This window comes from Lissotriton vulgaris, chromosome 11, assembly GCF_964263255.1.
Source record: "Lissotriton vulgaris chromosome 11, aLisVul1.2, whole genome shotgun sequence".
Taxonomy (NCBI): Eukaryota; Metazoa; Chordata; class Amphibia; order Caudata; family Salamandridae; genus Lissotriton; species Lissotriton vulgaris.
Window position 1 is genome coordinate 559,073,473 of NC_141699.1, and position 15,873 is coordinate 559,089,345.

The 15,873-nt window shown below is 46.8% G+C and overlaps 1 protein-coding gene across 2 annotated transcripts in view; it reads right to left on the reverse strand.

Annotated features, from left to right (window-relative positions):
* NSD3 (nuclear receptor binding SET domain protein 3) overlaps positions 1-15,873 on the reverse strand; it is a 1,769,888-nt gene that overhangs the window by 846,339 nt on the left and 907,676 nt on the right. For both annotated transcript variants that reach the window (XM_086943639.1, XM_086943638.1), the window contains exon 10: positions 966-1,096. In XM_086943639.1, the coding sequence (XP_086799765.1) occupies positions 966-1,096 (131 nt within the window). The remainder of the gene's footprint in view (positions 1-965; positions 1,097-15,873) is intronic.

Genomic DNA, 15,873 nt, shown 5'->3' on the forward strand with positions numbered 1-15,873 from the left:
AAGGCGTCGCGGAACCCGATGGATTAGAGAGTGACCTCATGGCCATGAGGAAGGCATCGATCTCCTCCGGCGTCGCATTCGGTTCAGGGACCGGCGGGTATGAGGCAGGCCGCGAAGCCTGCGGCTCCGGCGGAGCCACGTGGGCGGTGTCGCCCGAAACCCCGGCCATGTTGGGGTGAGTCGGAAGAGCGATGTCGCCTCTACGACTTCTTGTGCCTCTTACCTGAGGACTTGGACCCCGACGAATGGTGACGACTCGACGAGCTTCGACGACCGTGGCCCCGTGACCAGTCCCTCGACCCCCTGCTCCGTTGAAAGCTAGGCTCTCGCCTAGCTTTCCACGTCAGGGACCGGCAGTCGGGGCACGACTTGTCGTTGTGGTCGGCCCCAATGCAATAGAGGCACCGGTAACTAAGCATTGGCATCTGATCATTCTCACCGTAGTTCTTTCATCAGGATCATTTTGTGCGCTCCAGTAATCCTGTGTGTAATTGCATTTACACTAACTGCTTTGCCATCAAACTCTTGAACAGCTGCACAAGTCCACAACTATTTTCCATTCTCTGAAAATTATATTGCCAGCGTCCTGCCGCAAATGGCTAAGTGTTATACTGTACAAAATTTAAGGAGGAACACATTTGTATTGTTGTGTTGATATAGGTATAGTGCGTCAATGAAAGGCATATCAACTTAAATATGAAAATGCACCATATGCTTGTAAATTTGCTCTTAGAGAATCTTATATTAGACAAGTATTTTCTGTATGTAGGCACATTTGGATGAAGGCTATTCAGGTTTAGTAAGTTACTACATTAATCTACGACATACTAAAAGGCCAAAACATTTTTTAGAATATTTTGCAGTCAGTTCTTAAGCATGAAAGAGTACATTATTTTAGAGCTCTGATTTTTTACTGTTAACAACGTTCTTTCAAAATGAAAGAAATAATCATGACATGCATTTACCTGCATATCGTTGACTCCCCTAGAATCAGAATCAGATGTGTCTCTGTATGCTGAACTAGCCATTTCTACATCAGTGGAGGCTCGACTTCTTTTCTTAAGTGGTTTGCAGGAATCTGAAATCTCGCTGGCACCTTGACAAAACATTCAGAATTACTACCAAAGCAATCCAATTAACTGTTAATTTTGCACTTTGACTTTACAGTTTCATACATATATTGAAAAATTTAAGAAAATGTGTGGTCATAATTGCCAATAGAATGGGTTCTGAAATAAAGTTCTGATGAAGTAGAATCGAACAGTGTCAGATGCGGACTAACCAGCCACACTTGAGAAATATTTAGTTAGCCCTATGAAGTCCTTTAGAAGTTGCATGTGCCTCCTTCAGTTTAAACGTATTTCTGTAGAGTAAGGAAATGTTAAACATATCAAAAGCTTTGTCAATCAAAATAACAACAAAAAACAGCTTCAACAAATGTGTTTAATAAAATGCCAAACAAGAAATATTAATAAAAATTTCTCAGAAAAAGGTGAGAGTAAAAACAGCAGGTAACATTGAATATTTTGTCATTTGGAAAAAAAAAGAAACAGACTATCAGTTCCTGCCTATAAGGGCACAGTTAACTAAAATGTTTTAAGGTACCTGAAATTCAGATAAAGGCCTTCTGTAAAGCAAGGCAGTTTTCCAGCTGTCCTGAATTTACTACACTAAAAGAAAATGTTACTTACCTTAGGTAAAGATCTTACTGGTGAATACTCTATTTAACAGCAAATTCCTAATCTTGAGAACACCTCCAAGACCAAAGTTTGGATATGGAGATTTTACTCAGCAACTCCATCGCGCATCTTTAGGTGGCGTTGTGCAACTCTGCATTAGGTCTATCCCAGATGTGACATCAGGGCTCCTACAGAACAGCCATCTTCGTTCATTGTCAGTTTCTTTCTCTTTGTTGCCCACGCCATCAGACACAGAGCCGATATACCGATCTCTAGATTATAATCTCATTAACATGAACTAGATGATTCCAATTCCATAAAATGACGAGAAGCGAACGTCTGTGAGACATATGTGATTCGATAAGAGTATTACTGAAGATAAATATATTTTTCTTAGATGGATACTTCTAACCACAGATTCCTCACCTTGTGAAGAGATACCCAAATAGTATCTACCCATGTGGTGGAACAGCAGACTGTCTCAGACCTGGAAATTATGCTGGACAGACTGGGACAAAAGCTCTTCCGGCCAGCCCTGGATATCTAGGCAGTGGTGTTTTGTAAACGTTGAACTGATGCCCACATAGCTGCCTGGCACTCTGCGCACCAGCATAGTGGTAGAAGCATTTTCTCTGGTAGAATAAGAGAGAAGACATTCTGGAAGCGGTTTCTTGGCCAGCACAATAAAGATCTTAATGCATAAGATTAAAAAGTCTGGAGATTGTTCTCTTGTTTACACAATTACTGTTTGTGACCCGAGAAACACACAAAGAGCTGATCTTCGATTATTTTTTATTTATTTTCAAAACCTTTATTGAGGAAATTCAAGTCAGATACATTACACTGTGCTATGCAGCAGCTCAAATCGACACAATACAAACCAAGTCAAGCGTTCGGAAAGTAGTCGACTACACCGGGCAAGAAGCATAAATACATTAAGGCAGAGTCTCAACATCAGTTCACAGGGATCCCTCCCCTTTTGGGGGTCACACACTAGTCCAGGACTACAGTGATGAGTGCCACAGGGCAGGGGAATCAATGTGGGGATGGGGGGCAGTCACCGACCAGCGCCGGCGGCCGCCAGGGACGGCGGGGAGCGTGGGAGAGGCAGCACCACTTGAATGGGTACGGGAGAGGAGGTAAGTAATCAAAGGCCCCCAGGTGTCAACCGGTCAGGACCTGGCAGTTAGCGAGTCCCAGAACTCAGATAACAGAGTCTGACACCGAGAGACATCCTCAAGCCAGCACTCTACTCTAGGAGCAGGTCTACGACCCAAACACATGGCCACCCTAAGCCTTGCCAGTACTAGCAGCATTGCAATCAGGCATCGAGAGGCGTCTGGGCAGAATTTTACAAATCCAAAAAGACACAGGGGAGGGTCGGGCTGCACCGAGGTACTAGTGATGTCAGAAATCGTGGAGCACACCGCCTGCCAGAATTCGGAGACCTTGGGGCATAGCCAAGCTAAATGTGCAAAGTCCGCGACGGGGGCAGCAAAGCGCATGCAAGCATCACTTGGTATTAGTCCGAGCTTGTGGAGCTGGGCAGGGGTGCCGTACAGCCAGTGCAAAAATTGTTAATGTATCAGACGGAGCCGATAATTTGGTGACAGCTTCTTCGTCTGATTGCAGCAGTATAGCCAGTCAGCCTGCAAAATGTCAATACCAAGATCGGCACCCCACGCCTCCCGTGCCCGGTCAGCAGAAATAGAGGTGGACGTCAGCGTAAGAGCATATAGTTTGGTGACTAATTTGGGTGGGGATAGGGAAGTATACATGAAATCCAGGGCAGGCATAATAGGTGGGGGCTGAGGAAATGTAGATTGAAGTTTCCGGCAAATAGCATGCAACTGGTAGAATAGAAGCGTGTCCAGCGGGCTCGAGTAATCAGGATTGGAGTAGAAAGTATTCCCTGGGTAGAGGTCCGCAACTGTCCGCAAACCCAAACACGTCGCATACCTAAACATGCCAGAAGGATGAAGAGGGAGAAAGTCAGGGTGGTTCACTATTGGCACAGCATTTGCAGATAGTAAGGGAAAATTAGAGAGCCGGCGAAAACCGGACCAAGCCCAGCGCAAAGTCTCGACAGTGTCAACCTCCACACGCGGGCGCAACGCCGGCGCAACCAGAGCTGTGGATAGTGGCCAGGGGGATGCTACATCTGTCGCGACTGCAATGTGAGGTTGATAGGGGGTAGGGTAAATACAGAAGTGCAGAAAACTGGCCTGGGTGAACAAGGCATAGATCTTGAAGTCAGGAACACCCATGCCTCCAACAGACATGGGGAGGGTGAGGATGTCATACGCGACTCGTGGCTGTTTCCCCACCCAGACAAGCGAAATTATAAGAGATCTTAATTATCTTCCACTCAATGTTCATTGGTTCAATCAATGTAGAAGCCAAGAGCTCTCCTGGGATCAAGGTGATGGAGTCTTTCTTCTTCTTTAAATGGGTGAGGTGGGGTTAATCAAGCTGGCAGTTTAAAAGACTGCCCCATGTGGAAAGGTGTAACAATTTTTGGTAAGAATGCTGCTCCCCCAAGAACCAGTTTCTCTGGCAAAAAGGTGGTATATGGCAACTGGAAAGACAGCAATGTAGCACAGTCACGACGCGCTAACGCAATTGCCATGAGGAAGAAGGTCTTCAGTGTGAGGGGGTGGAGAGAACAATTGTGCACTGGTTCAAACAGGGCACACTAGTTAAGTGAAAAATAAACTAAGGTACTATTAAAGAATCACAAAAGGTGTTGGCAGAAACATATAAATCAGCCCTTACAGGAAATGTATCACAACATGTGATTTGAAAAATGTTGGTTGATCAGGAATGCTTGAAAAAAGGCTGAGAGGGCAAATAAGCAACCTTGCTGGGACAATGAATGAAACACTAACAGTATGTCAGCAAACTGTGTTTGTAAAGGCTGAATGTTGTGGGAAGAACACCAAACAACATGGTTCTCTCAGTGAGGAACATAAGCCTTCCAAGATAACATCAATTACTTCGGGAGAAAGATCAAAATCCATTAACTGCTGCTGCTCAATCTCCATGCATTGAGTTATAGTTGTGCAGATTTGGATGCAGGACTCTGCCCTGCTACTGACACAGGAGGTGCTCTCAAAGGGGCAGCCAGAGCAGAGGACATATGCTCATGGTCAGTAGTTCAGAGTTCCATACTCTCCTCAGCCACTACAGGGCCACCAGGATGACTTGGGTCTAGTCCTTCACGATCTTCATGAGAACTCTGGGTAGGAAAGGTAGAAGAAGGGAAGCATTTCTCAAGCTCAATTCGAAGAAAAAGGTGTCTCTGATCAAGAACAGCCTTGAAAACTCTAGTCACAGAAAGGTTTCAACACTAAGCCTGCTCTGAGTTGGCGAAAAGATCAGACCAGTGTTCTCTCCATTTTTTGGAGGACCCCAGTACAAACTCGGTGTACAGCAGCCATTTGTGATCTGCAAGGCAACAATGGATGAGTTCTTACTCCCTGGTATTTAAAGATCCTGCCAGGAGCTTTGTGACCAGGGTTGTGTCTCGGCCATTCAGCCACTTCCAGAGGCACTTTGTACAGAACCCAGGACCCCATCCTCCCTTATTTATTGCAGTGCCACATCAAGGTAGTGGTCAGTAACAACCTGTACCAGTTCCCCCATGATGTTTGGGAAGAACACTTTCGGTGCCAAGCTAATCGCATGCAACTCCAACAAGTTGATGTGGAGGCGAGCTTCTGGCAGAGACCAGAATAATCTGATCTCCACTTCTCCCAGATGACCACCTCAACGCAGCAATCACGTATCCATCACAACCATTCGCTCTTAGTGGGGCAGGGAGAGGTGCCTGTCACAGGTCCAGTTGCTGCAGAGAAGCCAGTACTGCTGAAGTTCTTCTGTAGTCTCCTCCGACACCTGGATGAAATTCAAAAGGCTCCCTTGGTGCTGAGCTCACTGAGAATTAAGATCCCACTGGGAAGCCTGCATGTGCCACCTAGCATGGTTCACCACTGAGATGCAGAAGGCAAAGAAGCAAATAAGCCTCAGAGTCACTCTCACTGTGACCCAGGTCAAGGGTTGAAACTCCGAGATCATAGCCCGAAAGTTATAGACCAGTTAAGGTGGAGGGAAGGCGGGGGGCGTGGCTAGGCGCCGAGCATGGTGGTCATCTTGTAGACAAGCTCTGGACCAGGGACACCAAACATCCTGCACTAATTCTGCTATAAATGTCGGAACTGCGGGGGAGCCAGGCGAAGACGACAGAGATTGTCTGGGACACCGGCATTGGGCACTGAGCGGAGTGGACCTGCTGTTGCGAAGCTCGAGGAGTGCCATCTTGGGCCCGTAGTGCGGGTATCGGCGGAGCGCCGCTGCGGCCTGCTGCCGCGTTGCGGACGGAGCTGGCTGCGGCGAGGTGGAGGAGTGTCCGAAGACTGCGCTGACTCCTGGGGCAGAACGCCTGGCGGACCCGTAAACGGACTGAGTGGCGGAGGAGGGGGATGTTTTGGTGGGCACGGCGCGTCGGTGAGTGCGGGACGTTGCGACGGCCCTTGTTCTCGACCCCCTCCCTCCCATCTTGTCTGCCCGTCCCGGCGTGGGCAGGTGGGACGGAAAACCGGACTGCCGGCTTGAACTGTGGCATACCCTTTCCCCTTTCTGCGCATAGAGTAGCGGTGGGGGGGCGGAGAGCCTCCACTGTTTTTGCAACGCCTGAGCCCCACGACACACGGGCAGCGCCCTATCGGAGACTCCCCGTGGACCGCAGGACACACGGGCAGCGCCCTATCGGAGACTCCCTGTGAACCTCGACCGCGGCAGGGATCCGCGCCACGGCAGTGTGAGCAGCAGTTAATGGTGAAGACTTAGACCGTTTCAGGGTGGGTCACCGGTCCGACCCCGGATATGCGTGTGCCCCCCCCCCCCACGGGAGTCAAGAGCGACTGCAACGCAAGGTGAAGACCCCCTGCTCCCTTACTGGGAACAGCCCTATCAAGCGAAAATACAGAGGGTGGTGCCTGCGAGACTCGACTACAGGATCCCCTAGGGAGTTGCATCGGAGGCGCGAAAGCTGGCAGACGCGATAAGGCAATGCAGCTGATTGTTCTAGATACCGCCGAGGAGACCAGGACATGCCTGAGGCACGCTGTGGGATGCTCCCACAATACAGGAAAGTGAGGTCGAGAAACACAGACAATTCGCCAGGCGGTGACAGACGGTAAGAGGACAACTGTGTTGCGTACTCATATATGTTTGACTTCGGCCCAGAGCTCTGCTGACTCACGGTGAGCGGATAGGCCCCTTGTGTACAGGTCTAGGCCTAACACTGCGCAAATACTGGAGGACGCAGAAGCTCCTAGAAAGCAGGCCCTGGGCCAGGACAGTCAACTTACTGAGCCTACTGTGACTCTGCAGGTGCGGATCCCAGTCTGCTGGAGTGCGGTCTGCTGCTGCGCCAGCTGCCCAATCGCATCATAGCGCCATAGGAACAGTGTGGAGAATTACTGTCTGATTGTGTAGGAAGGTGAATTACCGGTATAGCCGCAGCGGAGTGAAGCACTGAACATCTGACTAGGGGTCTGTGGTGGTTTGGCCTGGTCGCCGCAGTGGATGGCCGTGATGGGGCGGAACAGAGCCAAGCAGCAGGTACAAGGTGGCGCGGGCCTGGTTCAAGAACTGGCGAATAGCGTGGATAGTACACCGGCAGCTAGCTGCATCCCACCCACTACGTTAACTGTCCCGGAGAATAAATTGGACCTTATATTGCACAAAGTAAGGGACTCTAGAAAGGCGATAGAGATCCAGATAGGGATCCTGAACACTGGCCTGAATTTGCTCAGGGCGGACCACGCGAAAACGGCAGACATAGTAAAAGACAACGCGGCGTAGCTAGCTGAGGTTCTGCCCAGGCAGAAACAGACTGGAACTGATGTGAAGCAACTGCAGACACAGGTGGCCACCCTACTGGAACGAGTGGAGGATGCACAAGGAAGGGCGAGACAGAACAACATCCGAGTGATTGGTCTGCCAGAGAAATGTGAAGGATCTGACGCCTCGGGCTATATGGAACAGTGGTTTCGGGACTATGTTGCGACGGAGGGACTCTCCACACAATACTGCATTGAGCGTGCGCATAGAATACACACGGGGAGACCGAGACCGGGAGCCCCGCCGCAGCCCCTCATAGTAAAACTACTGAACTTCCGTGACGGGCACATTCTGCTACAAAAGGCCTGGGAAGCCTCGACGATTAACTTTGAAAATGCAAGAATCTCCTTTTACCCGGATTACACGGTATTGGTTCAGAGGCAACGGTCTTCCTTTATGGCAGTGAACTGACGGCTCAGGGACTTGAATTTGAAATATGCACTACTCTTCCCTGCCAGGCTAAAAATAATGCACGACCAGAAAGCTTATTTTTTTGAAAGTCCTGGAGACGTGGAGGACTGGCTAGAAGTAATGGAACTGACTAACGCTGCGGAGCTCGCCACACAAAGGAGGAAGGGGGCCGATCCCACTCTCGAACCTCTACGGGACGCAGGGGCGGCAGATCACGGCAGACCACTGCACGAACGCGTTACCTCTCAACAGATATGGCAGAACAAACAAAGGCAATCATTGCTACGGCCACTTTCACAAATGCCCCTCGAGTGGTGGACACCAAAACCTCATTGGAGAATGAAGTGACGCATGGTTCGGACTGAGGGCAGTGTGGCTTTGTTCCCCTTGGTCACCCCACATCTGATCACAGACCTGTTTGGTTAATGGACTCATGCAAGTACTGTTTTCTTTTGTTTTTTGACTTAAGTGTAACTGTGTTACGTAACCATGCTTGTCCCTCTTTAACACTGTCAGATTCTTATAGTAAGTAAAACATTATTGGGCCCAGGTACCGTTGTAGCAACTTGAAGTCGAATAACACCACATGCAGAGCGCAGGCGCAGCCCCCCACATGGTGAAGGCCCTCTTCAGGACCACTATGTTTGTATTGGTTTGGTTCTCTATTATGGTCTGGTATAGTTCGGAGATCAGATCGAGTATTGTGAAAGTTGGGGGTTGGGATGATCGTAGAGTTCACATTAGTGCAGACACACTAGACCCATTGTGAACCATGTTGACACACAAATGGAGTAAATGCCAGGTACAATGCATGCGCTGGGGAAATACACAGTTCTAACTTGGAACATACAAGGTATGGGCACAACGCACAAACGACAGAATCCATGCACACTTGCAGTGCCGTAAAGCACAGATTGTATACCTCCAAGAGTCACATATGGTGGAAAGTGAACTGGTGAAACTTAGGAGGAAATGGCGTGGCCAAATTTTCTCAACCTTCTACTCTAATTATGCTAGGGGCGCCCCGATCTGGATAATTATATGATAGGGTAAAAGTACCGTCAAGGGATTTAGATAAAATGAAATATTTTAGTTTTTTAAAAACTTAATTAAATGACCCAATATTAATGGAAGTCTTAAGGCATAAAATGGCAAACTTTGTCAAATATTGAGAAAAATTGTGCTAGAAGTCACAAGGAAAGACACTAATAGTCTATAGGCAAAAATAGAGTAAAGAGGCAGGTGTAGATAGTAAAATAGATTTTATCTGTAAATATTCATAAAATAGGGTACATAACAGTATATCAAAACACAATGTTACATGAACAAAATCAGATTGTATCAGCTTCTCTGTAACAAGGGTACAAGCTATTCTTCTTAAAAATACAGTTATGGAAGAAAAAGCGTCGGTCGACGTTTCGGTCTTTAGTAATCAATAAGCAAGACCATCTTCTAGACTATACGGGATAAATACTCATTGACCCCTTATGTGTCACGATTCCAAGAGCCACTACGTGTGTGTTTTTTGATGAATTTCTTATTAAAACTGCAATATTCGTTCGGTGGCCAACTTTGTAGTTTATTCGATCAATTTCTTATTAGATGACGCTATCTTTGATAGCAAATGAGTCGCTTATTCTGTTAGAATTCAGACAGTAAAAGGTTTTCTTAATCGACAAAACGGTCGCTTGTTTTTATTCAGCCACCATTGGAGGATTTCGCATTTTAAAGTACCTCGCGGAGCAAAGGCGACGACGCCTTGCTCCGCGAGACACTTTGAAATGCAAAACAGGGAAAGCAACAGCAACAACAACAAACCCAGGCTTCTCGTCCTGCGTCTCTGTTGCCTGCGCAGTCGGAACGTGTTTATGACTTGCGCGATCGCGCGACGATTAAATCTCCTGATCGATTTCAGGCTTCTGACCAACGCTCTCCTCGTTCATTTCAGGACTCATCGGCCCGACAACTGGTGGTGGAGGGGGCGGCAGGGGTCGGGGTGGCCAGCAAGGACGTGACCAGCCCCGCCCGAGGAACGGTGCAGAAAAGCAGGAAGGCTCTATGCCTAAGAGACCACAGTTTGCCAAGAAGAAAGTCGCAGCCTTAACAGCGCATCGATATGCCACAGATAGTGAGAACGCGGCTTCGGAATCTGACGTGGGCTCTGACCTTGCTGGACAGCGCGGCGGAGATTACCATAGTGAGAGAGGCCCTGCGTCCACTACTGAAGGTGACAGCGACTAATACTTATGTTGTGATTGAAACAGCTGATACAAGGGTTGATCCCCCTGATAGACTTTTTGAAATTGTCCTGTTAATCGAGGGTGACGTACAGCGAACCAATAAAGGGGTATTTTGGGAAAATCTTTAGTCTACATATGACATTTTGCTTTCGGAGGCTGACTGGCCCCCACCTTTTGTTCTCGCAGCTCCGCGAGGGGAAGAGGTAATCCTCCCCAGTTTTGCGAACACAGTCTCGAAAGAGGATGCGCTGCATTTTGCAGAAGAGTGGGCTCTGGCTCTAGCGCCGGCTGTGTACCGCAATCAATGTGGTTGGGATAAATTGTTCTCATGCCACGAGATTCCTTTACGGTCTCAGCCACAACCTCAATATCCCATACGGCGTGAAGCAAAGGCTTCTGTCGCGGCTATCCTTGAACAATTGGAATATCAAGGTGTAATTGAAACGTGTGTCACCAATGAATAACCCTCTTTTTACTGTGAACAAGCCAGACGGTTCTTATCGTTTGGTATTGGATTATCAGCATTTAAACTCGCATTGCCGTAACTGTGCAATACAGAATACTCACGGCTCTGCTCTAGTAAATAGTCTTGTGCGTAAGCGGTTTAAAACCACGCTTGACATTTCCAATGGTTTTTATGCCCATCGATTGGATGGTCTAGGTTCCCAATGGACCTCCTTTACTTGCGGCGTGTCCAGTACAATTTTGGCGTTTGCCTATGGGCTATAAGAATAGTCCTGGGATTTTTACTGCCCGCATAGTCACTCTTTTGGAGAGAATCGACCCGGATGCTTGTTCGTATGTGGATGACATATATCTCACAGACGATGAACTTTAGGAGCATCTATGTCGAGCAAACGGGATAATTTGTACCTTTGCAAACTTGGGTTACAAATTCAACTTTGCAAAATCGCACATTGCAGAGTACACAGTGTTGTTTCTGGGCTACGAGCTCAACAATGAGGGAAAGGGATTGGCTCCTCGCTTCCTGGAGAAATGCGCACAACTTCGCGCTCCGACAACACTGAAGAAATTACAATCTTTACTGGACTTGAATTTCGGGAGAACATACATTCCGAAATATGCCCAGCGTATCAAGCCTTTGTATGCTTTGATACAACCATCTTTTTCCAAATCATGCTGGCTGCCTGAGCATTCAGCTATTCTGCAGTCTTTGCAAGCTGATCTGCTCGCTTCTAAATTCTTACTGACTCGTGATAACCAGACCAACCTGGTGATAAGAATTATCCCTGGGACGGTGGGTTTCACATACCTGACTTTTAATGAAGGAGACACAGTACCTATTGCTTACAAGTCACACTTGTACACTTCGGCTGAATTGCGCTTTTCCATTTTGGAGAAAGTTTTAACGGCTGTGCAGATGGCAATTCTTAAAGAACGTGCCCTGTCACAGGGAAAGCGCATGTTGGTTGTTACCCCGTGTCCTGCCTTGGAGGCAGTTACGAAAGCCAGTGTACCAAATTCCAAAGCTTTTCACCCTCAGTGGATTCAATGGGCTGCATCCTTGATGTCCCAGGATGTCACGTTTATTTTTGACGCCTCGTTACGGTCGCAGGAGTACTTACAATATGAATTCGTTCATCCAGCTCCTTTAGCAATGCGGCCTTTGGAGGATTTCCATTACACTGATGGTTCGGCGCAGTTTGCGCATGGCTCTAAACATGCCTACGTTTCCGCATGCGCCATTGTGGTCAGTGCCATGGTGAACGATGAGTTCAAGTCCAGTGTCGTACACACGCAGACGCTAGGGGACTGCACCGCACAATTGGCAGAGCTTCGTGCTCTGATGCTTGCGTTGGAGTACGCAGATCCTAGTGTGACAACTCTAATCGTAAGTGATTCTTACTACTGGGTCCAGTCTTACAATGAGAACTTGCTCTTTTGGATTCAGAATGACTTTCGTAATTCCAAGGGTAGCACAATAAAACATAAAATGATCTGGGTCCGAGTGGCAAAGCTTAAAGAGCAGTTGCCACTTGTATTTGTGATTCATACTCTCGGCCATCAGCATGTTGGAGTTCACGCTGTCAGTAACTCGCTTGCTGATGAAGTGGCGAAATCTGCAGTATCAAAATATTTAGTTGCAGCAGTTACACGGTCCAAAAGTAAAATAGATGATGACATCTTGGCGGCAGTAGCTGCCACTGAGAAGGGAGGTAAATATCCTGCGGGGTTCCCTTCGAAGTACACATACCACTTAAGTCCCGATGAGGTTCCTTATGTGAAAATTCCTGATGTTGGGGAACGGTTGGTTCCCAACTCGGATCGCAGAGCTACTTTGATTACAGCGGCGCATGAAGGTGGGGCGTCTACACATGCGGGCGTCTCGCCACTGTAACTCAGCTACAACAACGGTTCTGGTGGCGTGGACTGTACAAACAGACGCGCAATTATGTCCTTCAATGTGACATTTGCCAGCAGATTAAGCCTTCAACTGCTGCCCGTCCGCCACAGACACAGTTGTACATATCTAATAAACCACTGGGTTGCGTTTATTTAGATCACTGCGGTCCTTTTTCTTCTGATACTGCGTATAAGTACATCTTAGTAGCAGTTGATTCATGCACACTCTTTGTGTGGGTATGGCCCCATCGCAGCGCTGATTCACGGACTGTCATAAGAGATTTGCGTGTCTTTGTAGGGATTTTTGCCTGTGGTACCTTCCATTCGGATCAGGGTCCGGCTTTCGCCTCTAAGGCGTATAAGGATGCTATGACTTCGTTGGGGATCCAAGTCAAGTTTTCGTCTCCGTACAGACCTGAGGGTAATAGTGTAGTGGAGCGAATGAACCGTGACTGAAAGCAATCTTTGACAGCACGAGTTATAGGCACTAGCAGAAACTGGTTGGCCCATCTCAATGGCGTGCAGCGTGCTCTAAATCTCCCTAGAAGGTCTCTGGTTGGGTGGACCCCGTACGAAATGCTCTTTGGTATCAAGATGTATGTCCCTGACCTCGACGGTCTAGACTTCGTGGCTCAAGCCACGACCTTTGACGTAGATGAACATTGCAATGTTTTACAGGATCTACAAAACGAACATTTGCCCTCCACATCGGATGATGCGTTGCAGATCCCGGTAGTTGGCTGGCCACCCAAAGTTGGAGAACTGGTTCGAGAGAAGATCGATAACAAGAAAGAATTTGGTCCTTCCTATCGAGCACCGGTTCCCGTTCTTGGAGTGAAGGGCACAAGAACAGTCATTTTACCACCACTTCCAGGTCGTAAGGAAAACAGGTTTATCTCCATTGACAATGTCAAGATACACAGGGTGGCCGATTCTTCATAGTATGACACCGGCAGTCTCCTGTCCTTCGATTGCGAGAAATTCTGTTTTGGCCACTACTTCTGATGCTGAGCCAGTAGTGGCCCTCGAGATGCCTGCTGTTTCCAATCCATTATTGAATACTTATCCCGTTAATAACATTGATGACCTAGACTCTGCCTATCCTGCTGATTTGTCGATGCCTGATTTACAAACACATTTGGCCACAGAATCCAGATTCTGCTTTGACTCTGTTTCAGTGACTTCGAAAAAACCCTCAAGTTGTGCAATCTATGCCTCTTTATTTAAAAAACATTTTTTGATTCCCCCTTGGACATATATTTGGCAGGTGCTTTTTTCGGTTTCCCTTTTTATGTCATTTGGTTTTGTGTTTTATTTTTTCTGTATTATCGATGGAAGCAATGTCGAGGAGAGAACATGCATTCGACATCTTAATGGAACTGTGGCCCCCTTTTCCTCGTCACATTCAGCTCACAGACTGAAAAGAGACTTGAATTTTGTTAACATCACTGCTTGGCCGGTTCTTGGTGGGATTGTGTGGGATGCAGTTAAATTTCAAATCCATGGCCCTACAGAAGTGGTTAATGTCCCTAATGAACATGGGGGATGTGGTGAAACAAAACATACGTTCTGATGATTGGGATGTTCAGGCCGTAGAATCATTATTCTTTGATTTGAAATATTATGCTGCCTTTGATGCTGAAGATTTATATTTGGAATCTGCTAATTATGGTGATTTATTGTGCTTTCAACATTTTGGTAACCATTTTCTGCATAAAACGAGTTCCTGAAGGGTACTGTAAATTACACACAGTGGGAACATTGCCCAGCACCATTACAAGACCGCCCCAGTACATTTTTGAAAAAGTACACTTATTTTACAGACTTTAATTAATCAAGTCCTGAGTCCTTTTATTTTAAGATGACACAGAAGTCCATGTCCAAAGTTAGACTTACTGATACTAAATTGTTGTATTCGAAGTCCTTACTAGACAAATTAGCTGTTGAGGGCTACGAGCTATGGAGGGAAACCATTGACCTTAAATCGGTTTGGGGTTCTAAAAGTTGGCAGGTACAAGGCAATGAGGCTTTGCACCGTGCATGTCTCATCCCAAATCATATGTTGTTTTTAAATTCTACTATTCCCCAGACAACATGCTTTGGATTGGCTACTTCAAAAAAGTTGAATACCCCTACTATTCCTGATTTGGAAGAATATTCCGGTTGGAATAATTTCACAAAGTTTTCCATTCGAGAATTGCAAACATTATTGCATAATTCGTCCTTTAATATATCCAGTTTGGATCCGAAGCGTTGGCTGATGTGGCACAGAAGCTCTGATTCTTGCCAACGTCGCTTTCTGGGTTTGACTGAAAGTTTTACGCAAGTCAGGCCTGATCCCCGCTTTGATACTGATCATACTGTCACCACTTACTCCGTAGGCAAATTATGTCAGGATTGGCTACAACATTCTACATTAACTGCAGTTAAACTACATCTATCCCAGTTAACGGACAATGTCGATTTAAATGATTTCATAAAGGGCCCGGCTAGTGGTAGATCTAAACGTTGGATTTATGCTGTTTACAATGAAATCTGGAAGCTTTCGCAAATTGAGGCTGCTAAGCGCCTGAGGGCTATTGATCAAGCTAATTTGGAAAAGGTGCTTGCAGTTGTCGATAACAGTATTAACATGCTTTCTTCCCGCATTTACACATTGAATAATATTGTTTCTTCTGTGGTTGATATTGTAAATGATGAAGTGTCTGTGTTATACCATGGTCAAAATCAATTGCGTTCTGTAATGCAATTTGCGTGGACCCTGCAGACACTTAAGGCAGGTAGAGTGCCCTGGAATTGCATGAACGTGTCCTCCCTCTTTGCCCCATTTAATTTGACTAACAAACAGCGCTTGCTTTCAATGCGTGACGCATCCTTTTCCATGTTACATATTGAGAGGTTGGAATCTTTACCATTCTCTGTAGCTGAGGCCACTGCTGCAACGTGGCTTATCCACGGATTAATCACATTACCTTTCGCCTTGTACAAGTTTACTAATTGTATGCAATATATTGCGATAGGGAGATATGAACCATTAGGGAGCTCATTCCTCCATGAGGAGTGGTCTCTTCCGTTCACATGCAGGTGCCTGAAAGACGAGAAATAAGTATATCTTAATGGGGAAGAATGTACAGAGTCCCCTGACCGTTCATTGATATGCAGGCACATCCATTTACATGGTTCCTGTAATCAGGACCGGCCTAATTTAGCCTGTTTTTTGAAAGGAACTCCGGTTCCCGCAATAGTTCCCACATTCACATTACTGGCAAATG